Source organism: Bos javanicus, chromosome 5 (assembly GCF_032452875.1).
Source record: "Bos javanicus breed banteng chromosome 5, ARS-OSU_banteng_1.0, whole genome shotgun sequence".
Classification (NCBI taxonomy): Eukaryota; Metazoa; Chordata; class Mammalia; order Artiodactyla; family Bovidae; genus Bos; species Bos javanicus.
The window spans coordinates 68,758,308-68,781,683 of NC_083872.1; the positions used below are offsets into that span (position 1 = coordinate 68,758,308).

At 48.0% G+C, this 23,376-nt stretch overlaps 1 protein-coding gene across 5 annotated transcripts in view; it reads left to right on the forward strand.

Moving 5' to 3' along the window:
• The window catches only part of CHST11 (carbohydrate sulfotransferase 11), a 309,031-nt gene that overhangs the window by 237,847 nt on the left and 47,808 nt on the right, over nucleotides 1-23,376 (forward strand). For 3 of the 5 annotated variants that reach the window (XM_061417148.1, XM_061417145.1, XM_061417144.1), the window contains exon 3: nucleotides 9,531-9,560. The exons of the other annotated variants lie outside the window; for them this stretch is intronic. In XM_061417148.1, coding sequence (XP_061273132.1) covers nucleotides 9,531-9,560 — 30 coding nt within the window. The remainder of the gene's footprint in view (nucleotides 1-9,530; nucleotides 9,561-23,376) is intronic. 5 annotated transcript variants of the gene reach the window in all.

Sequence of the window (23,376 nt, forward strand, 5' to 3'; positions counted from 1 at the left end):
AGAAGTCAAGTCATTTATCTATTGTCACACTGCTAGAAAATGGAAGGACTAAGTCAGAGCTGTGCACTTAAGCTGCTGTTCAGACATAGGATGGTAATATGTACTGAATAGCATCTTACACGTCCGGGGATGCTTTTGAGAATGAAGTTGTTGTTGTTTAGTCACTAAGTCATTTCTGCCTCTTTCCGACCCCTTGGACTTTAGCCTGCCAAGCTCCTTCTGTCCATGGGATTTTCCAGGCAAGTATACTGGAATGGGTTGCCATGTCCTTCTCTAAGGGATCTTCCCAACCCAGGGATCAAACCCTCATCTCCTGTTTGGCAGGAGGATTTTTTTTTTTTTTTTAACCACTGAGCCACCAGGGAAGTCCTTTTGAGGACGAAGGGGGCCATCGTTAATACTTTCTCAGATCACTAGGCCTGAGCTGAAGCATCCTGGTCACACCAGGATGTCTGGTCACTAAATTGTTTCTCGCCCCTGACAGAATGGCACCTGCCTTTGTAGAGCTGGCTGCTCAGGGGATGGGAGATGAGTAAGTGGCAGCATTAACACAGTGTTTCATGTACCAGCATGTGGAGGCCACAGTGGCTGGGAGAGAAACAGCAGCACAGAGAAGGGCCCCTGATTTGGTCTCTGGGAATCAGGGAGGGCTTCCTGGAGGAAGGGGCAGCTAAGTTGACACTCTTGGATGAGTAGGAGTTAGGCAGGCAGAGCTGAGTGTGTTGTGGCGAGAGCTGACTTTGGAGGGACACCAAGGCTTGGGTCTAGAGGGGACATCTCTGGCCTCAGGCACATCCTTCCCCTCTGGAACCTCAAGTCAAATAAGGTATGGTTTATATCAGGGGTCTGCAAACATTTTCTTAGGGCTAGATAGTAAGTGTTGTAGGTTTTGTGGACCAAGAGGCAAAATTGAGGCTGTTGTGTGGAAACCTATATAACTGTGTCAATGTAATCATTTAAAGTATAAGAATCACTCTTAGCCCCAGGACCGCAAACGGGGCAACTGATTGGATTTGTCCCTGGGTGGTTATGCCACATTTACCGTCTTGCCCAGGTTTAACTGGCGTATCTATTCGTCAAGAAGCTTTGCCAAGTATTACATAGACGATGGTGTAGAGTCAGGTACATGACACGGTTCAAAACCCAGAGACCTGGCAGCCCTGAGTTCAAAATCATCTCTGCCGCCCAGCAGCTGGAGGGCTCCCACACGCCTTGAAACCTCCCGGAATCTTGGCTTCCTCAACTTGTAAGATGCAGATGACACCCCCCACCCCCCTGCCACTTCCTGGGGCTGCTGGATGACCCAGTGAGCATCCACTGGTTATGTCCCCTTTCCTCTTGTTCAACATCCACCACACACTTATTCTGTGCCAGGCACTGCACCAGGCTCTGAGAGGTCAGAGCTATACCTGGCAGCCAGGACAGCCTTCACAGTTTCTTTACCACGTATTTTTGGTGGTCATTTCTGTGCAAAACCCAGACCCGTGGTCAGGCACACAAGCCCTTGTTCCACCACCACCCTGGTGGAAAGAATGAGTGTGACGTAGGATGTGCCTTCCCCTGGGTCTCCAGCCAGGATTCTACCTGGGATCGTGTTTACTTCAGTAAAATGAAGCCTGAATGTGACGGAATGGGTGTGAGGTTCTTTGAACTCCCGGGATAAGAAAAAAACCAAAATGTCACCAAAGCCTTCATCTCTGGCATGAGTCCTGGGGGTGAGTGGAGAGTGATTAAAGCCCATTGGTAGCTTCCTTTTGCCTCAGAACTTTCTGCCCTCCCTGTGTGCTTAGTCAGAGTGACTTTCAGTTCTCAGCTTTGATGTGGGAATGAGAGTTCCTCAAACCTAAGTCAGATTCCCAGCCCCGACACTGCAGAAGTTGGGAGTTTCCACTGGTGTAGAGAGCTCCCTCCAGACCCTTTGCTGGTCAGAGAAGAGTCTGGAAGTTGTTGGTCCGTGAATCAGCTCTTGGGATGTTGCAGCAGCTAGGGGCCTGGGGAGTTCTTTAGAGATAGATGAATTGCCCTCAAATCCTGGCATTGTCATTTACCAGTAAATTGTGTGACTTGAGCACGTCACAGGACCTCTGTGAACCTCATCTTTGCCCATCTGTAAATGGACATAGTATAGCCCGTTTACTTGGTTTGCCATGAGGACCAACTAGTGACCATTCTTGGCGGTTAATGAGTACTTCCTGTGTGCCAGCTTCTGTGCTGAGAGCTTGGCTCTTGAAGATGCTATGAGGTGGAGGTACTGATCATAGAAAGGTTTCATGTCTGTTCCAAGAACTTAGGCCGTTTGGTTCCAGAATCAAACATCCTTAATCATTAGTTGACATTGCCCCATTTAGAGAGAGAAAACTTGCAAACAGAAACATAGTCCTCAAAAACGTGTGTGTGTGTGGCAGAGGGGAGGTCATGCAGTTCTACTTCATGAGCAAGCATTTCTTCAACACCCACTCTACAAAGCCCTGGACACATAAAGACACGGAGGCACTGTTCCTGGCAACAAGGACGGAGCTCCATGCAGATACTTCTATCTTGTCTTGTAACTAGTGATAAGAATGCTTCCTTGCACTCAGTTCTACCCTCCCTGTGCTTTAACTTACTGTTAAATCATTTTGAAAATTCTGCGTCCCAGAGTGTTTGGCCAGAAGTGGGGGAGGCATCCTTGTGTAGAAGCAGCCCTCATGTGCCCTGTCACACTTCTTTCTTGGGCATGTCCGGTCCTTGCCACCTACAGGCGTGACGTGGATGTGAGATGGCTGTGCAGTCATGTTCTAGAGTGCCGGGAACAGCGGGAGAGCCTGGGAGGAGTAACGCTGGTGGAGGTGAACATGGATAGAGGACCTTGTGTAAATGAACGATGTGACCCCCACCCCCATTTGGCGGCACTGCTGGGCTGAGAAGCGGATGCACAGGAAAGGAGTTTATTTTGCCCTCACCAGAGCAGTCATCCTGAGTGTACTGAATATGGTGTTAGACCCCAGGGGGACCTCTAGGTATGTTAAGTCACCATCTGCACCCCCTTTGCTATGTGAAGCCCTCAGTTGGTAGGGGGCTTGGTGAACAGTTTCTAAGCCTTCTGCTTTGTTCCCACCCACTCCATTTCTTTTTCTTTCTCCTCCCACCTCCTTCCCCTCCCCTCCTTACCCCTCCCTTCCTCCCCACCTCCCCCACCTCCCTCCCTCCCCACTTCCTCCCTTCCTTTCTCAATTTCGGAAATTTTTGGAGATAAAGGGAAGTCTGCATGTGCATACTAGGTTGCTAAGTCATGTCTGACTCTTTGTGACCCCCCCTGGACTGTCTGTCATCTGCCAGGCTCCTCTGTCCATGGGATTCTCCAGGCAAGAATATTGGAGTGTGTTACCATTTCATTCTCCAGGGGATCTTCCCAACCCAGGGATCAAACCAGTGTCTCTTGCCTCTCCTGCATTGGCAGGCAGATTCTTCACCACTAAGCCACCTGGGGAGCCCAAAGGGAAACATGGCAAATGATACATTGATAATAAACACTCTTTCATTCACCATCCCACATTAATGAATATAACATCTTGGCATCTTTGCTTCAGTTCTTTTATAGGTCTGCCATATAATCGAAATAAATTGTCACCAACATAGAAATCCCTTTTGAATCTCTTCTTTGTCCCTCTCCTCTCAACCTTGTATTATGAATTTACTACAAATCTCAGTCTATGTTTTTACACTTTAACTTCCACTGTGTGTAGTCATATATATTATATAGTTCAGGTGTGTGTGTCCACAATTCACATTAGATGCCATCATCCTGAATATGTTTTTCTTCAATTTGCCTGTTCCACTCCACCTTGTGTTTTGAGGGTCAGCCCCATGGATCTCTTGGTTTAATTGCTATATTGTCTTCCTTCATATGACCATACAACATTTTATTTATCCATCTCTATAGATGGAAACATAGGTTGCTTCCAACTTTGCGTCATTAGAAACAGCGCTGATTTGAACATTCTGGTGCATATCCACCTCCAGATACAAGAGTTTCTCTACAATCTGTGTGTCAAGACACCCACCAGCAGTGGGAGAGGGCTTCTATTTCCCTGTATCCTCCCAGCCACTTGATTTGGCAGATGTTTTGTACTTCTTATGACCTCTCTATTGAAAAAATTGTAAACTAAGGGGAAAATGAGGAGCTGGTACAGAAATGTCATCAGCCCACAAAAAGGAATGCCTTGTAAATCCCAAGATTCGGCATCCTCCTTCCACAGGCTCTTAAGAGATCCTGGCTTCATGAGCCTCTTCCCTTTTTCCTGGAACTTTTCAGCCTTTAGCACAACATTGTTTACTGGCCTTAGCCAAGTGAAGGGTGACTCCCTACAGCAATTTCACCAAGTCTTGACTTTCTTCCTCTGGGTCGTTTGAAAACCATCTGTGCTTCATCTCCCATCTGCTGTCAGCACTTGGGCCAAGTCTCATTACCTGCCTCTCACCAGCTGACCCTCAACCTTACTGGCTTCCTGGCTTCAATTTCCCCTCCCCCACTTTAAGACTTCCATTCATTTCATATAACCATTTATCAACCAATTTATCCATCCATCATTGACCAAAGCTGTGCTACGTGCATTTGTGTAACTACAGCTGTGGCCCCTGTGACCTGCTGGACTGAATCCACATGCCCCTTAAGCAAGCTGTCTGCCTTCTCCACCCCAGCCATCCAAACTCCTTGCCCACAGTTCTCCAAACATTCAAAACACGGTCCTCACTCTCTCTGCCAAAGTTCCCGGTCTCTACCTATTAAACACTTAGTAGAGGCTGGAGGGTCAGCTCGGTTCCTATCAGAGGGGCTTCTCCCATGCTCCAAGGCAGACCTGAGTTTTTCCTTCCTGTGTTCCCACAGGGCTTTGCACATTGTTACCCATCTTGCAGCAACTGTGCAAACTCTTCAAGAGCGTGACCCACCCTCATTCACCTCTGTAACCTCAGGGCGGAGGGGTGTGTCTGGCACCCCTTTAATTAATTAATTTAATTAAGGTGCTTAATTAAAGCTTTTAATGAATATCTCCCAATGCCTTCATCGCTGAATTTACCAGTTCAGCATAGGTATCACTGCCACCCAACTGTCCATTGTTAAGGAAGTTTTCTGTTGAGCAATTTAGTGCTGGAGGCATGTCAGGAGGTTTGTTTGTTTAATCTTAAGATAATTGATTAGTTTTTAAAGAGTTTAACCGTAAAGTGTGCCAATGACTCTATTTTTAATGAGGAAATCTTATCTAAAGCAAGCACTCTCTACTTGAAAACTCTTTTTCAAAGTAATTCAACTGAATGTTATCAGATGTTGTCTTTAATGCAGATTGTGACCCCATGGACTGTAGCCTACCAGACTCCTCTGTCCATGGGATTTTCCAGGCAACAGTACTGGAGTGGATTGCCATTTCCTTCTCCAGGGGAATCTTCCCAAACCAGGGATTGAATTTGGGTCTCCCGCATTGTAGACAGACACTTTACTGTCTGAGCCACCAGGGAAAATCTAAAACTTTTCTTAGTCCATAGGAATTTGAGAAAGGGCCTTACTGGCTCTCTGGTTGATATTTATTAGGCTGTATTTTAGGAGCTCAGTGGTTCCATAATGATGAGCTACATCAGAATCCCTGGAATACTGGTTAAACTAGAGTCCCAGGCCTCACTCCAGATCTACTGAACTGAATCTCTGAGTAGGACCTGGAAATCAGTATTTTTAACAAATTCTGCACATGATTCCAATACACAGTGAGATGGAAAACTGTGGTTCCAGATCTATGCTCTCCAATGTGGTAGCCACTGGTCACATGTGGCCATTGAGCCCTTGAAATGTAGTCAGTTCAACGTGAGATGTGCTATTAGTGTTAAATACACACTGAATTTCAAAGACTTCGGTCAGTTCAGTTCAGTTGCTCAGTCGTGTCCGACTCTTTGTGACCCCATGAATTGCAGCACGCCAGGCCTCCCTGTCCATCACCAACTCCCGGAGTTCACTCAAACTCATGTCCATTGAGTCGGTGATGCCATCCAGCCATCTCATCCTCTGTCATCCCCTTCTCCTCCTGCCCCCAATCCCTCCCAGCATCAGAGTCTTTTCCAATGAGTCAGCTCTTCACATGAGGTGGCCAAAGTACTGGAGTTTCAACTTTAGCATCATTCCTTCCAAAGAACACCCAGGACTGATCTCCTTTAGAATGGACTGGTTGGATCTCCTTGCAGTCCATGGGACTCTCAAGAGTCTTCTCCAACACCACAGTTCAAAAGCATCAATTCTTCCACACTCAGGTTTCTTCACAGTCCAACTCTCACATCCATACATGACCATTGGGAAAACCATAGCCTTGACTAGACGGACCTTTGTTGGCAAAGTAATGTCTCTGCTTTTGAATATGTTGTCTAGGTTGGTCATAACTTTCCTTCCAAGGAGTAAGCGTCTTTTAATTTCATGGCTGCAGTCACCATCTGCAGTGATTTTGGAGCCCCCCAAAATAAAGTCTGACACTGTTTCCACTGTTTCCCCATCTATTTCCCATGAAGTGATGGTACCCTCACAAAAGAGACTACATCATTAATATTTGTTAAATATTGATGACATATTAAAACAGTATTATTTGGATCTTTTGAGATAAGTTATTGATATCACCCATTTCTTTTTACTCTTTTCATGTGGCTGCTAGAACACTCTAAAGTACCAGTGTGGCCTGTATTGCATCTTTATGGGATGGCTCTGGTCTGGATTGTCACTAGGAATATGGCCCTTGCTGCTGCTGCTGCTAAGTCACTTCAGTTGTGTCCGACTCTGTGTGACCCCATAGACGGCAGCCCACCAGGCTCTCCCATCCCTGAGATTCTCCAGGCAAGAACAGTGGAGTGGGTTGCCATTTCCTTCTCCAATGCAGGAAAGTGAAAAGTGAAAGTGAAGTCGCTCAGTCGTGTCCGACTCTGTGCGACCCCATGGTCCTTACCCCCTGGTAAATTTCATTTTTTTTTTAATTAAATTTTTTTTTAACTTTACATAATTGTATTAGTTTTGCCAAATATCAAAATAAATCCGTAAATTTCAGACAGTAAATTTCATCACGTGTCTGTTAGATGAATGAATGAATGAAGTTGATCGGTAACACATGGCTTCCTCTTACCTAGGACCTCAGACAAGCTGTTTCACTTCCCTGGGCCTCCATTTCTCATCTGTAAAATAAGCAGAGTAACCAGAGCCCCCATTTTCTGCCTTCAGATAGATCTCTTCAGTGATTTGGAGAAGGAATTTTAGTCTTCTGCTTCCAGGAACTGCAAAGTATTGCTCACTGGGGGCAGGGGATAATGGTGTCCCCAGCTTACCGAGTGGTAAGGTCAGAGCCTCACTGGAACCCTCGATGATTTCATATTCCGTTGCAGCCCTTCCCAGATCGCCTCTGGGTTTCGCTTAGAACCGAGAATAGTCTTGCTGCAGTGCCCATCTTTCTTACAGCTGTCCCCACATAACTTCTGGAATTTATTATTCATTTTTATCCCCTCACTCATAATTTATGACTCAACTCTAGAAATATCAGGTTACACATCAGTGTTTTTTTCTGCCTCCTACATTTTCTTTGAAAATTATGTATTTGTGTTAGGCTCTGTGGTGGTCAAATGAACCATTTCCAAAATCAGATCATCTGGGTTCAAGTTCCACCCCCCCACATCTTACTATTAGAGTTATATGACTTTGGGCAAGTTACCTCAGTGCCTCATTTTCCTCATCTGTAAAGTGGGGAAAAAATGCTAATAATTAATTCATGTAAGATAGAGAGGGTTACATGAACGTAATGTATGCAAAGCAATTAGCGTGGTTTCTGGGACCTGGTAATATATTATTGTATATAATTATATCATAATTCATATATATGTGCTGTGCTAAGTTGCTTCAGTCGTGTCCGACTCTTTGCCACTCTGTGGAACTGTAGCCCGCCAGGCTCCTCAGTCCATGGGACTTTTTAGGCAAGAATACTGGAGTGGTTTGCCATGCCCTCCTCCGGGGGATCTTCCTAACCTAATGATCGAATCCACATCTCTTAGGTCTCCTGCATTGGCAGGTGAGTTCTTTACCACTAGTGCCACCTGAGAAGCCCAATTCATATGTATATTATATATATATTATATATGATTATGCTGTGCTTAGTCGCTCAGTCGTGTCTGCCTCTTTGTGACCCCAGGCTCCTCTGTCCGTGGCAATTCTCTAGGCAAGAATACTAGAGTGGGTTCCCATGCCCTCCTCTAGGGGATCTTCCCAACCCAGAGATCAAACCCAGGTCTCCCGCATTGTGAGTGGATTTTTTACCATCTGAGCCACCAGGGAAGCCCATGTATGATTATGGTATTGATTATATTTTCAAAACATATATTCCCTACCCACTCTACACCAGATATTATTGGGATATTGCCCAGTATTTGAGAGAAAGTTTTGCCCCCATTACAGTAGCTTTTGGGGAAAATAGCATAGCAAAAAGATCAAGGGTGTGAGTACCCATAAGATTCACAAAGAAAAAGTCAGAGGAGCTGGCCAGGCAAAAAATGTAACAACAACAAAAATAATAATAATAATAATGCTAAATGCCTGCCATAGTCTAGTCTGATTATACTTTGGCTACATACATGCTCTCGTTTCATCTTTATAATTGTTCCATTTGACACATGAGAAAGCTGAGTTTCAAAGGCTGAGCCCAAGGTTGACTTACTACCAAGTGGCAGAGCTGAATCTAAACTCAAGGCTCCGCCCACAAGCCCACTGTTCTTTCTCCCACCTCTAGGTCTCTCCATTCAAGTGATGGGGTCATTTCTTCTGATGCGTCTGAAAATTTTCTTTTCCTATAATAAGACACTTTCCTTCCCAACATTATTGAAGACCAGGTAAAAACAAATCACTGAGGTTAAAACCAGTAGGCCCCCCTTTCTGTGAAGTGTACCCCTCAGGCACATTGTGGGTAGGCTGTTCTTTTAGTATCAGGGGTCTGGTGGTGGTTAAAGCTGGGCTGCCAGGGTAGGTGGAGCGCCTTGTCATGCATGAGGCTAGGAGAGGCTAAAGGTGCAGCATCAGAAACAGTCCCCATTTTGAGAGACTGGTGAGGTCCCTCCAGGTGCGACTTTAGGAAAAAGTCAGAGATGGAGCCGGAAATCAGACAGGAAGCTGGAACCTAGTCTGCTCAAAGTCCTGTTAGCGTGTTTGGTTCTGCTCGGACTGGGCAGGGAAGATGGATTATGGTGTCCTCGTGGGGGCTGGGGCATGGCAGGGACACAGGGTGGCCCTGGCCACAGACCATCCTGTGTTTCCCTCCCCAAGTCCTGGGCTCCACTGTTTCTCTGAGCCAACCTCTCTTGGGGTTGGGGTCAGGGTGGGCTCAGCAGGCAGTTGCTCCTGATCGCCAGGCTGGACTAGAGCGGGCAGGACTCACAGATCCACGTGCTGTTCCAAGCACGTGGTCATCACACTCACCTTGGATTCTGAAAGTCCATCTTTTATTCATTCAACAAGCAGCCTGAGAAATTCTTCTCTCTTCCGTTTTCAGAGATCCTTGGAGAGAGTTTCTCCACCTTGGGTAAGTCACAGTAGCGTCTCCTTCTCCTTGCTGTTTACAGGTTACCTATGGCCCACTTCAGAGATAGTCTAATGCCAACATATTCCAGGCGTTTGGTAAACAATAAATGCTAACAATTAGGGAGTGCTTACTGCATGACAGATAGCATTTTAGGTCATGCTCTACTATTTAATTGAATCCTCTCAGCAATTCTGTAAGAGTTCACAGAAGCCCTAATATAGAGATAATGGAAATGGCACAGAGAGGTTGAGTCCTTTGCCCAGAGTACCACAGCCAGTGAGGTCAGAAACCCTGGTGGCCCCAAACCTGAGCTCTGAACGTGGCCACAAAGATGCAGACCTCTGGGATGGATGTTAGAGGACTGAGCCCAGGTGATGCCTCAGGGTCCGTCAGGAGGCTTCAGAAGGGCTGAGGCAGCCTTTCTTCCCAGGAGATTGAATGACCTCCAGCCTGCTGCAGTGGATCCTCTCTCTCCCCTGCTCCCTCAGCTCCTGCCCAGATTCCTCCCTGCCCCCAGCAGTTTCTGAAAGCACGGTGGAGACATTAACTGGTCCCCTGTTATTTGTCTTAGCTGGTGTTGGCTCAGGCAATGCAGTTTAGACATGTTTCCAGGAGCAGACAGCGGGTCAGCAAGAGTCGATAATGGATTCCAGCAGATTGGACTCCGTTCAGGTTGGATGCGAGCCTGGCGTCCAGGTCCTCCTCATGCACTAGCACTGCTGGGTGCTGCCCCCAGGGAGGGGCCTGGGCCCCGGGGCGCCTGGGGGCTCAGCAGGCAGGTGGTCAGGGCTGATCCCGGGTCTCTGATCTCCAGGTTCTCCCAGGTCTTCCCTTGTCATCATGCCCTCCCATGCCTGCTGGCTTTCACAGAGCCGAGACTTTTTGTTTCTGGCTACATTTGCTGCAGCTGTGTCAGCTCATAGTAGGCACACAATCGGGTATTTGTTGAATGAAGCACCGGCAGTTCCTGTTCAGAGTATTATTTGGCTGACACAGGGGCCCCCTGGACTTCAGTCTTCTCTTCCATCTGCTTCTTGGATGTCTTCATTGGACACTGCATGTTTAACATGCCAGAAACTGCAGAAAGCTGTTCAGCGCACATCTCCCACCTCAGGTCGTGGCAGCCCCCTCCTTCCAGCTGCTCCAGGCAGAATCCTCAGAGCCCACCTGGACACTTCCATTTTCATGCCACATGTTCAACCCGTATGCAGTTCCCCTCAGCTCTGTCTTCAGTATAGTCCAGGAATGCATTGGCTTCTTCCCCCACCCCACCCGACCGCTGTCTCTTTCCTCCAGTCTCGCCTGGACTCTCGTAGCTTCCATCCTTTTCCACCAGAGAACATTCAACTGCTTCAGCCAGAGCTGTTCTAGAGTGTAAGTGGGATCCTGCCATCCTTGCACTCACGTCTCCACCTCCCTGTGAAGGCCTGGGTCCTCCCCAAAGCCTGGGGTACCTGGCGTTCCCTACCCCACTGCAGGCTCACTATGGTTCTTTGAACATGCTGGGCACACATCTGATCGGCCTTGCTTCCGCAGATATACTCCTGGTCAGCTTCCTCACTTTCTTCAGGCCTCTGCTGAGGAATCACTTGTGATGCTGTGAGGATTAATGAGCTAACATGGGGAAAGCATTCAGGACAGTGCCTGGCTCATTAGCTGTTAGTTACTGCTCCATTCTTATAATGGATCCTTAGGGCCTCATTCATAGCAGACACTCAGGTTGGTCACTGGGCTACACGTCCAGGGCCTGGCCCAATTGGCCTGTCACCAAATGGGAACTCAAACGTTTGTTGAACTGAAAATATAGAGATGACCAGAGTAAAGCAGTGTATACCCTGCCTGGCACAGACTATGAGAACTTAACAGTTTGGGGAAAAGTTGGAAACCCATCGTTTCTGTGTCTTCTGGAGGCAAAATTTTGTGCCTGTCCGCACTGCCCCAACAGCCTGGGGAGCTACCTTGGCTTGGGTCTTCCCCAGGGCCTCACCCTTACTTCCTGGCTCCAGCTCAAAGACATTAGGGAAGTCTTTGATGTCTCAAAGACTCCCATCAAAGCTAAGGAGTGCTGGCAGGGACTGAACCCCTGAGCAGGCTTGTGGGGTGGCCGAGGCTGTGGGGAGAGGGAGCAGGTGACGGAATGGAGACAGCTCTCCCTGCAGAGGTGACCCCTTGTGCTGGGCCTGACCCCCCTCATCTCGCACACTTCCGGTTCTGGGAATTGTTGCTGGTCAGGTAGGGTTCGAGAGCTGGGACCTTTTGCCTCAGCTGTCGGCCCTTCTGGCCTTTCTTTTCTTGGCCCCTCCCCTAGAAGCTTTTGCCCTAAAGAGTCCAAAGATCAAGACTGTGGCTCGAGTCCCTTGGTCTCTTTCCAGGGCAGAAAAGCCTCGTGAATCTGCTCTCTGTTCAGAGTAGCTTCTAATTTGAAGCAGCTGTTGTCCCCAAGCAAAACCACTCTGTAGGTGTCCCAGAACCCCAGCCCTCAGAGGTCTGCCCTGGTTAATTTGACCTCGGCTGTTTGTCCCTGAGGTACAGAGGGAAATGGGAGGTTGTTGTGTCCCCTCCCTGGGCCCCCTTGACCCCTCGGACCGCCCCTAGGGGCAGCTTTGCACACCCAGCTTTCACTGCAGGGCACCCAGTAGGGGGTACTCAGTGCATGGTTTCTGCCTGTTTGTGTTCCATGGGCCCCAGTGTGTTGGAAAACAAAATGCATGGAAACTGCTTATGAATAAAACTACACTGTGAAACTGCCCTCCTGCTCAGAGGGGGTGATCTGGTTGTTTGTCATAGAAGCATCTTTGGTGCTGTTAGCAACACCCCCTTTTTAGGCAAAACGAAGAGCAGCGCTCTGTGCCCACGGAGCTTGCTCTTGGATGGATCTTGGTTTGGGGCATCTGCTTTATGCAAAAATTAATTTTTAAAAAAATTCTATTGAAGTGTAGTTGATTTGCAGTGTTGTATTAATTTCTGCTGTACAGCAAGGTATTCAGTTATATGTATATATATTATTTTTCGTTACGGTTTATCACAAGATATTGACTAGCGTTCCCTGTGCCATGCAGTAGGACCTCGGTGTCTGTCCATCCTGTAGATGAGAGTTTGCCTCTGTTAATCCCAAACTCCCAGTCCTTCCCTCCTCCAGCTACTTCCCCCTTGGCAACCACACATCTGTTCTCTACATCTGTAAGTCTGTCTTTGTTTCACAGATATCTTCATTTTTACAGTATTTCAGATTCCATGTGTAAGTGATATCATATGGTGTTTTCTGTTTCTGACTTACTACACTTAGTGTGCAGCATTCCTGTTTTGTGGGTAGAAGCGTCAGGCCTTGTGGGTTTGGAGTCAGGGAGACCCAGATTTCAGCCCCCAGTCCATCGCTTATTCACTGTGTTTGTTTCGCTTCTCTGAGCCTTTATCTTACCATCTCTAAAGTGGGAATCATAGTACGCACCTGGCAGGATTTCTGTGAGCACTGGAGACCATGTTGGTACAGAGCCCAGCACCTACTAGGTGCTCAGGAAATAGCAACGTTATTCACTGACTCATGCAATAGCCATGTATTGAGCACCAGCTGGGGAATGACAGTGACAAAAACCCCTGTCCTTGTGGAGTTACTGTTCTAGATGGGGAGTTGGATAACCAGATAAAGAGGTCTAATAGGTAAGTCAGGAAAGTCAGGAGGAAGGGCTGGGGTTTAACTAGTGTGGGCAGGGGAGACTTGCTGAATAGATGATATGTAAGCAAGAACCTAAGGCAGAGAGGGAGCTGGCCACGCAGATGCCCTGGAGAAGCAGTGCTGGCCTTGAGAGGGGGGAGCTTGCCCACCATCTCTGGCACTTTTGACCTGAGCTTTCCTACATGTGGTCTCTGAGCCCCATTGCCTGGTCTCTGCCCCTTCATTTCTGAGCCTTATTTACCAGTTGAATTACCCTCCACGAGATTGACTATGTCTTCCAGGAGTTTGTCCTAATAACAGAGTTAATCAGACCAAATGTTATTTTCAAATGTTCCAGGGAAAGAATGAATATGTGCCCATGTAGGGCTGTCAAATTTTGATGTGAAGTATTTGGGCAACATGTATCTGAAAGGAGAGAAGGGAGCGAGGCCAGATAAAGATGGATAGAATCATGGCCAGTATCTGAGTCAAGGTTCATTTCTAAACTTTGATAGCAGAGACTGCAGAGAAAATACTGGCCAGCCCTTCTCCCCTGCCTCTTGCCATGGCCAGCTCCTTCTCATCATTTGGGTCACCTCCTCCAGGAAGTCCTCCCTGACCAAGCACTGAATTACCTTCAGAGATTTTGTCACCACATAAAATTGTCTTCAGTGTTTTGGGGTTTGTGGTTTATTTTCTCCTTTAGAATGAAAGTGCCAGGAGCACAGGAAACTTGTTTCCCAAGAACCTAGACTAGTAGTTGGCACATAGTAACTGCTTTATGTGTACTTGGTAAATGGATGGATGAAGTCACTTTATACAGAGCTGGGGGAAGAGTTGCTATAGACCAGTGTTTTTCACGGAGAAGGCAATGGCACCCCACTCCAGTACTCTTGCCTGGAAAATCCCACGGGCAGAGGAGCCTGGTAGGCTGCAGTCCATGGGGTCACTAAGAGTCGGACATGACTGAGCGACTTCACTTTCTCTTTTCACTTTCATGATTGGAGAAGGAAATGGCAACCCACTCCAGTGTTCTTGCCTGGAGAATCCCAGGGATGGGGAAGCCTGGTGGGCTGCCATCTATGGGGTCACACAGTCGGACACGACTAAAGTGACTTAGCATAGCATAGCATAGTGTTTTTCAAACTGCAAGTTATATCCCATTAGTGAATTGTGACATCAGTTTAGTTGGCATTGAAAAAATGAAATAGAAAAGAATTTAACATCAGAGTGTATCACACATGGTAAGGATAAGTATTGTTTTAAGAAAAATATATACATGTCCATACATATATGCTGTACGTATATATGCAACGACATACTTGATTTTCCACTGTGGAGTAGTCAGAGAAGTTTGAAACAGCAGTGAATTCTTAGTTTTCTCAGACTTGATCTTCAAAAGGTACATTCTTCCCTCAGAGACTGTAAACCTAGTCACATAAAGTTTACATTCTGGGGCCCCAAAGTAGAACTTTAAGAAAAGATTCCTTTGTTTCATATTAGCTGAAAGAAATGAATAACTTTCTACCGCAGAGGCAACGTAGTCTTCTAAGTCTGCTGACATGCGAGGGCTTGTTTACACACTCGCTGATACACACCCACCATCATACAAGCACACACCAACACACATACGTGGGTACCCAGACACATCCACACTCCGTACACACACAAACACACACGTATGTACCCACAGACAGGAACACATGGACACACAGTAATACAAACATATCTATAAATACAAGCACACATGCATACAATGGCACGTTGGCAGATACAGATACAAACATTCGTGTATACACAGACACAGAAACAACACAGTTATGGACAGGCTTGTGCGTGCACACACACACTTACATCCACACAGGAACGTTCTTATCCTTCCACTTTGTGCTTGTCCCACCCCCTCCACCTTGGAGACTCCCAGGCCATTTTCAGAGGGGCACCCAGTAAGGGGCACCCAGGCAAGGGTGCCTGCAGAGCCCAGGCTGCCCCTGACCAGCACTCAGTCCAGGAGAGTCCACAGCCTTTGCAGATGGGCAGACTTGCATCTGAACTCCCCCTGACTGGCTGAGTGACCTGGGTCAGGTTACTCCATCGCGTGGAGCCTGATCCCTCACCTGGGAACTGGGGTGGGTAACGCCTGCTTCCCAGGGCTCATGAGGCAGTGGGACAGGCTGAGAAGGGGCACGGCCGCCTCGCAGGCTGCCCCCGCAGGAGCATCAGGACCCACTGTGCCACTCTCTCTAGGTGATGTTGGACCAGCTCCATGGCCCTCCACGCTTCTGTTGTAACAAGAGGATCCTCTGGCAGGATCCTGAGAGGAGAACTAAGATCTGCAGGAGGATGTGGGCACAGTGGCTGGTGACGCTTGTCACACACTCCACATCCCAAGGCTGCAGTTCCCCCATGTGGCCCCGCCCAGCCCACACAACCCCATGCTGTCCTTTGGGGCTGTTTCTCTCAATTTATGGAGTAATGCCAGTCTGAATTCTTGAGGAGCTAGCCAGGCTCTCCCTAGAAAACCACCCTCTCTGCCACTGAAAGATCTCCCTTTGAAATGACACCTGTGAGTTCTCGGATGGATCCACTCTCCCTCAGGCTTTAGAAGCAGCTTCACCGTGTCCAGAAGGCTCTGGTGTGGGGAATCCCATGTTACCTGCGTTGGGGTCCCCTGAGGTCTCCCCGGGGTTCACTGATGCACATCAGTTGCAAAGATTGTGTCAGTTTCACCTTCGGCGAGGAGATAACAAGAGTCATGAACGTAGGGAAAGAGAAGGGGTCACCAGAATGGAGTGGGGGTGGCGGTCCTGAGCCAAAGACATGGCACATCCAAACAGAGCAGCCGAGATGGGGAGAAACCGTGTATCCCCCGAGTATTTTCTGTTTCACATTTTGCCTCCAGAACAACACAGAGCAGCAGATGTCAGTGACAAAGAAACTGAAAAACAAAGAAACGCATAAAACGTAACCAGAGAGCAGCAGAGTTGGTCTGCCATCTGGCGCTGCCTCCTGGCCATCCTGAGCCTGCATCCATCCACATGTGGAGAACCTGTGAGCTGCCCACAGACCTGCTGGAGGCCCTCCGTGGGCACGGCCCCCCTCTCCTCTCTGCTTCCTGTCTGTCATCAGCCAGCAATGAATGCTTATCGACCCTCTGATATGTGCCTGGCTCGTGCCAGGTGCCCTTGGGGACAAGCAAGTGGAGGAGACCAACACAGGTTTTCATCAGAGGGATGGACAGACATTACTCGAATCCTGACAGCCCTGCCGCTGGGCATGCTGGGAGATTTGTTTCTCTTCCAGTTCAGGGCAGAGCCACGAAGAGGTTAACTGGGGACATCTCCTTTTGTCCTGACCACTTCCCTTTGAGGGAAGGACTCTAGTGGCCCACCGAAAGAGCCCAGAAAGTTGCAGGCCCGGGGGATCAGGTCAGCACATATACTTCTTTCACTTAGAAGCCAGTCACAGAGAACCACATTCTATATGATTCCATAGGCAAATCCATAGACACAGACTATAGATTAATGGTTGCTCGGGGCTGAGGGGACCAGGGGCTGGAAGGTGATAGCTACGGAGAGCCTGAGAAGAACGGGGTTTCTTTTCAAGTAATGAAAATGTCTTGAAATGAATTGTGATGATGGATGTCCAACTCTGTGACTATTGAAACCCATTGAACAGGACTCTTTAAATGGGCGAATTGTAAGGCATGTGGATTTTATCTCAGAAAAGAGGGTTTTCGATTTCACATTTAAAGTCGAGCCCTCTTCCATACACACTCCTCCCGCCCCATTCAGCAGGCCTCTCCTACAGCTGGAGCAGGTTCTTCTTGTGCTTTTAAGTGGTGGTGGGGGGTGGAGGAGGGGCAGGAGAAGTGGAAAAGATGCAGGAAGGTTCTTGCATGAGTGACACAGTCTTGAGTTGGCCTTGGCTCCCTCTAGACCCGGCAGGCTCTCTCTTTCGTGGGTTGTTTGGAGACTTCTCAGTCCCCAAGGATTTCTCACCTTCATTTTCCGTAATAAGGCTCTTTTTCTGCTTGTTGCTGCCACTTTGTTCCTCAGGACTGAGAATTCCATATTACCCTGTGGGCGGCCCAGGGATGAGCCTTGCTGGAGATCTCCTTGAGCTGGTGGGGGTGGGTATCTGGTCCTGAGGAAGACACATTCAACCCTTCCCTAATGAAGCTGAGCGGGCTGGCTGATCTCCAGTTCAGCACATGTTCTTACTTGTTGTCAAAGCTGCTTGGAAGTCACAGATTTGAGCCTCTGACGCCGGATAGATGTGGCCTCTCACATGGTGTGGTCGGGGGCACATATATTAAATTCTTCAGTGATTTTAAAGGCCCCCTCCCTCAATTTAAGACAAAGGGCAAAGCCTCCCAGCCTCTCAACTGAGGTGTGTTTGCAGGTGGGATTTTGGCTCTTCAATACCTCTGTCTAATAAACTACTGTAAAACCTCTTTGCCATCTCCTAAAACTCAACCTGTTCTTGTGGATGTGGGCCAGGCTGGGGGGGATTGTGGGTCCGGGTTAAGCGTTAGGCCACTCAGCTCTTGGTGTCTCCTTTGTACAGTCTGCCTATAGTCCAGTACCTGCGTTGTAGTGAGCTGTTTCATGTATAATGTAGCTTCGTGCTTCATTGGAAACTTCCATTTCAATACCTGACACAATTATAAAATATTTGCAGCAGACAGAGATCGTGTTCTCACATCTTCCCTGGAGCAGCCGTGTCGTGTTCAATAAAATCATATTCATGCCAAGATGGGCTTGTCCACTGCATACATTTCCTGAGATGCCCCACAAATGCTTTCTAAACGTTTCCCTTGTCAAACGGTGCCTGAACTTTCCAGAGGATTTGATTTTTTTCACTCGCTTATGGATGAGCTTGCTTTCGTAGGAGGTCACAGTATTTTCTTGCCCGGCTGAAACACCATTTGAATCCAAATAAATAACAAACACTTTAAAAAAAAAAAAAAAAAACTAAGAAAGTTGACATTGCAGAATTACCCTGGCGTTTTGATCTGTTTGCTGGCACATTTATCCTGAAGCCTCTGACGAAGATGTCACAAGAAGAGGCTAGAAAATAGTATTAGAAACTATCCCTCTTTCCTTCCTCCGTGAATAAACAGCCAGGCTCATTCTTTTTAATGCCCTTGGTGTTGACTTTGCAATTATTCTTAGGAAGGACCAAAGGACAACATCAGCCAGTTTATAATTGAATCCAAATTTGTGGGGGAGGGGTGGAGGCCGAAGTAGGAGGGGAGAAGTTTACTCTCTTCTCAGCCATGTGCAGTGTCATTTTTTAAGCAGTGCCTTCAAGGGTGAATGTAAAAGGGACTTCAAAGGGCAAAGTCGAGTTGCCAACCAGACTCTTTGAAGATGAAGGATGCTTTTGGAAAGAGCTTTGAAAGAAAACAACTAAGACACAGAACCTTGATGAAAACCTCACATCGCTTGGTTCTGAGTTCACCTTTGGCTCAGGTTCTGACCTGTTTACCCTGTCTCTCTCCAACAAGGAAAAATGAGAAGCCAGCATGGACGGGAAAATCTTCCTTGACACTTCAGTGTAGTACATCTGATGCTTTCTCTGACCCCAAAGAGTTAACTTTATGAGAGGGACAGAATGATGGACATCAGACGTAGTTTAGGAAAGCGGAGTCATGTTAGAAATGTGTTGATTGGTGCGTGCGTGCTAAGTTGCTTCAGTCATGTCCGACTCTGCGACCCTATGGACTATAGCCTTCCGGGCTCTTCTGTCCATGGGATTCTCCAGGCAAGAATATTGGTGTGGATTGCCATGCTCTCTACCAGGGAATCTTTTGGGTGTGAGGGTAAATGAAGATTGGGCTGAGTGGGGTCAGGAATGAGTTGTTAGGATGAAAAGTCACACTGAGAGCTCCCATTTTTTTAAGTGCTTCTTCTGTACAAGGCACTGTGTGAGCATTATTTATTTTTTTTTTTACTGTTTTGAATATTTACTTATTTATTTGACTGCGTCAGGTCTTAGTCGTGGGCTCTCTAATGGTGGAGGTCAGTCTTAGTTGCCCTGTGGCATGTGGGATCTCAGTTTCCCGACCAGGGATCAAACCTACATTCCCTGCATTGGAAGACAGATTCTTAACCACTGGACTGCCAGGGAGTCCCCAAGCATTTTATACAGATGGTGTCCTTTGATTTCTGTGAAGTCGGTGCTGTTACCATGACTCTCATTTTACACCTGAGGGACCTGAGACACAGGAGCCCAGCTTTCCCCAAGGTCCACACCAGCTGAGAGACTAAACCAGGATTGGGGTCTGCCTTCAGAGCCCCTCTTTTAGTTACTCATCTTCCCTGGTGAGGGAAGGGGCAAAAGGAACAGATGATACCTTTTGGTTGTACATTGATTGTGTGCCCAGTACAAAGCTCACAGCTGACTGACTGAGTATGATCATCTCTGGGTTCTCTGGAGAGTCCAGTTGGAGCTGGACAGTAGACACATTGCATGCATTCTTGCCAGCCCACCCTGAGCGGGCCCTTTGTGGCCCTTCCAGCAGCAGGATCTCCTTGAGAGTCAGGACGCTGTGCTTTTTAAGGAAACTGGGCAGAAAGAGCTGCTTCCAAGTCTCCCTGACCTGACGTGTGCCATCAGGATGCCTAATGGGCAGCACCATGGCCCCTGCCTCCCCCAAGGATGTCTTGGAGCTTTGCAGTGTGGTCGTCTCAAGCGCGGTACCCAGGGCTGTGCACGTGCACTGATGTTCATGTTACAGTCTGAAAGGCCAGACCAAGCGCATGGTGAAGGAGCACCCAGAGGGACTCCTCAGGACTCCGTGTGAGCAAACAGACTGAAGTCCCCATCAGGAGGCAGTCCCCTGTGTAGAGGGGCTTCCTCTTGCCTCTCCCACAAATGCCAGAGGATGAGTGGTTTGAGGTGCCAGGAAAAAGGCCCCGGCGTGGGAGGTGACAGAGCTGAGTGCAAAGCCGCGTCTGCTCCCTGATGACTCAGGGCTTGGCCGGTTTTACCTTCTGCACACTGTGTGCCTTCTCTCTCTGTCCGGGTGGGCTGAGGTCTGAGGGGCCGAGGGATGCATGGGGAAGAGCATGAAGATATAAAAAGGTGCTCAGTAAACGTTAGGAATCGAATTTGCCTTGATGCTGCTGCTGCTAATGCTGCTCATGGCGACAACAGTCCTGAGCTCTGCCAGACACAGCGCTGTTTGACATTTGACTTGGCTCAGCCTCTGAAAGCTTCTCTTCAGAGTGAGCTTCGATGGTGGTGAGGAGCCCTCCCTAGTACATGGTCTGTGTGATAGGGGAGCATACAGTTTACATACAGCTTCATAGGTGACAAGGAGACTGCGGGATTCCACATCTGACTCCACTGCCACCCAGCTTGTCACTCAGATTCTTTGTGCCTGAGTTTCTTTATCTGTAAAATGGGTGTGATTGCAGTGCCTCCCTTATAGAGTTTTTTGTTTCAAAGACCTTGAGCTAAAACCAGAGAACACCATGGTCTGGTGTTCAAATCTAGACCATGTATAAACAGTGCATCTGAGCTAGAGGCAGAGCTATGGGAGGAACCCAGTCTTGAGTCCTGGGTGCGAATCCTGCCCGGGCTCTTGACTTGCTAGGAGTCCACAGGTAAGTTCTAGCCCGTCTGGGCACCTTAGGGTCCTCATCTGTAAAATAGAGACAGTACCGGTGTTCTCTTCTCTCTGAGCCATGATGAGGGATTAAATAAGACTCTGCGTGACATAAACATAGCTCATGCTGTCTGTGGTCATTAGGTGCCAGCCGCCCAGCAGAACACTTCACATTGTCTTACTTAAGCCTCCCTGACCCCTTCAGGCAGGTAAGATGTTTTTTTGAATCCACAAAACATGTTCTTATTTTTATTTCATATTTTTATTGTAGTATATTTGATTTACAGTGTGTTATTTTCTGCTGTACAGCAGAGTGAATCAGTTACACATATACATGTATCCACTCCTTTTTTAGATTCTTTTCCCCTATAGGTCATTACAGAGTATTGAGTAGAATTCCCTGCGCTACACAATAGGTCCTTTTTAGTTATCTATTTTCTACATAGTGGTGTGTGTCAATCCCAGTCTCCCAATTTATCCCCCACCACTCCTGTGGCAGGTGCTATTATTGTTCCTTACTTTATGGATATGGGAGCTCAGGTCCCAAGAGGTAGAGGGGCAGCGTGTTGGGGGAGCAAATTGAAGGCTGCTGGCGCTCCGCGAGGCTCCCAGGGCAGCCTCCACATGCTGCAGCCCCCTCCTCCCTGCTCTCACACATCAGTTGCCGTGGCTCCCCCTCCCCCAGTGGGAAGCCTTTCTATCTCCCTGCCCCCACCCTCCTCGGGGAATATTGCTCTGCGATGAATGGGTCTGGGATTGCAGGCTGTGGCTGGGATAAATGAGCTCATGTGTGTCGTGCCTGTCTCTTGTTGAGTGAGCATCAGCCTAGGAATGCTCGATGAGCTTACCCAACGGACAGCCGTATTGGATCAGCGTTTAAATGGACAGCCTTGTGCTTGCAGAAAATGAACAGTCAGTAGAGGCCTGTTGACTGCTGGCTGGCTTGCCCTGCTTGGGCTCAGGCGTGGGGTCTCTGCCAAGACGGGAGAAAGGTGCAGCCCCCAGCTCCTGGGGATCTGGTGGTGCTTATTTTTGCATGGGGAGTGCCAAGGGCTCTGGGAACCTATTTAGCATTCACTTTCACACCCACGTGCTCCAAATCACAGACACTTGCTCTAAATGGGGGCTTGTCATTCTCTAGGCCAGAGGGACATCTTGGGGGCCACAGTCATGCCTGTGTCTTCTCTGGGATGATCCCCGTTCCCTGTCATTTTAGATGCAACTCAGCAGAGTGTACAAAAGTGCCTGGATTCCAAATCTGGTCCACCACCATCCAGCTCTGTGCCTCAGTTCCCCCATCTGTAAAATGGGGGTGGTAACCTGTGCCTCGGTACTTTCCTCATGAGGGCTTGTGAGGATCAGACGAGTTAATATGTGGCACAGTGCCATGCATGTAGTAGGCTCCATAAAAGGGTTCCTAAGATCGTCTCCTATAAATATCGGTTCAAGGTCAGTGTCCACTCTTGTCTCTGAGCTCCACAAGAGCAGGGGGCCTGTCTGTCCTGTTCACTGCTGGGTCCCGAGGACCTAGTACCGGGTCTGACATGTGGCAGGTTCTCAGAAAGTATCTGCCAAAAGGATGAGTGAGTACGTGTCAATAATACTGCTCCAAATGTGGGATGGAAGAGCAGTCTCTGTGTGCTCCTCAGCTCCTTAGGGGTTCACAGGCCAGGAAGGAAACACTGGGGACCGTATTAATTTCCTATGGCTGCTATAACAAATTACTCCTAATTTAGTGGTTTCAAACAACACAGATATACATCTTACAATTCAGGAGGTCAGAAGTCTGATGTGGGTCTCACTTGGCTAAAATGAGGGGCTTTTAGTTTGTAAGGGGCCCTGAATTCCTTGGCTTATGGTCCCCTGCCATCTTGAGAGCCAGCAATAGTCTTTCTCATATCGCATAACTCTGATATCGACTCTTAACTCTTCCCCATTTAAAGAACCCTTGTGATTATATTGGGCCGACTTATATAATCCAGGATACTCTCCTTGAAATCAGATGATTAACAACTTGAATTCTATCAGTTACCCTAATTCCTTCCCCCTTTGCCAGGTAACAAAACATATTCACAGGATCCAGGGATTATGGAGTGGACGTTTAGGGGACAACTCTTCTACCTGCCATAGCAACTTGCACTTATTCAGGAAGATGGGAAAGCTACGGCAGAGACTCTCTAACTTCCCCAAACCATATTTGGAAGATTAAGGTCTTCAATCAGCACCTCTTCTACAGTAGCTCTTCCTGAAATGCTCAACCCCAGCCTGTGCTATGGTGATTCTCTGCAGCTGGTGGCAGGTGCCAGGAAAACCAGCCTTAATAAAGGATAATAGCCCAGAATCACAATCAGGAAATGTTTAGGGAGCCCCTCCCATGTGCCCAGTGTTAGCTGCACTCAGCAGCATTCCTGCTGCTCCAGGTCAGTCTTTTTGAGCACTCACTGTGGGAAGGGCACTCACTGAATTCTCGTGTTGGCCCCTTAAGGTAGGTACAGTTGTCACCCCTCTAGGCAGATGAGGCAACCGTGGCACAGAGAGGTTTAGTG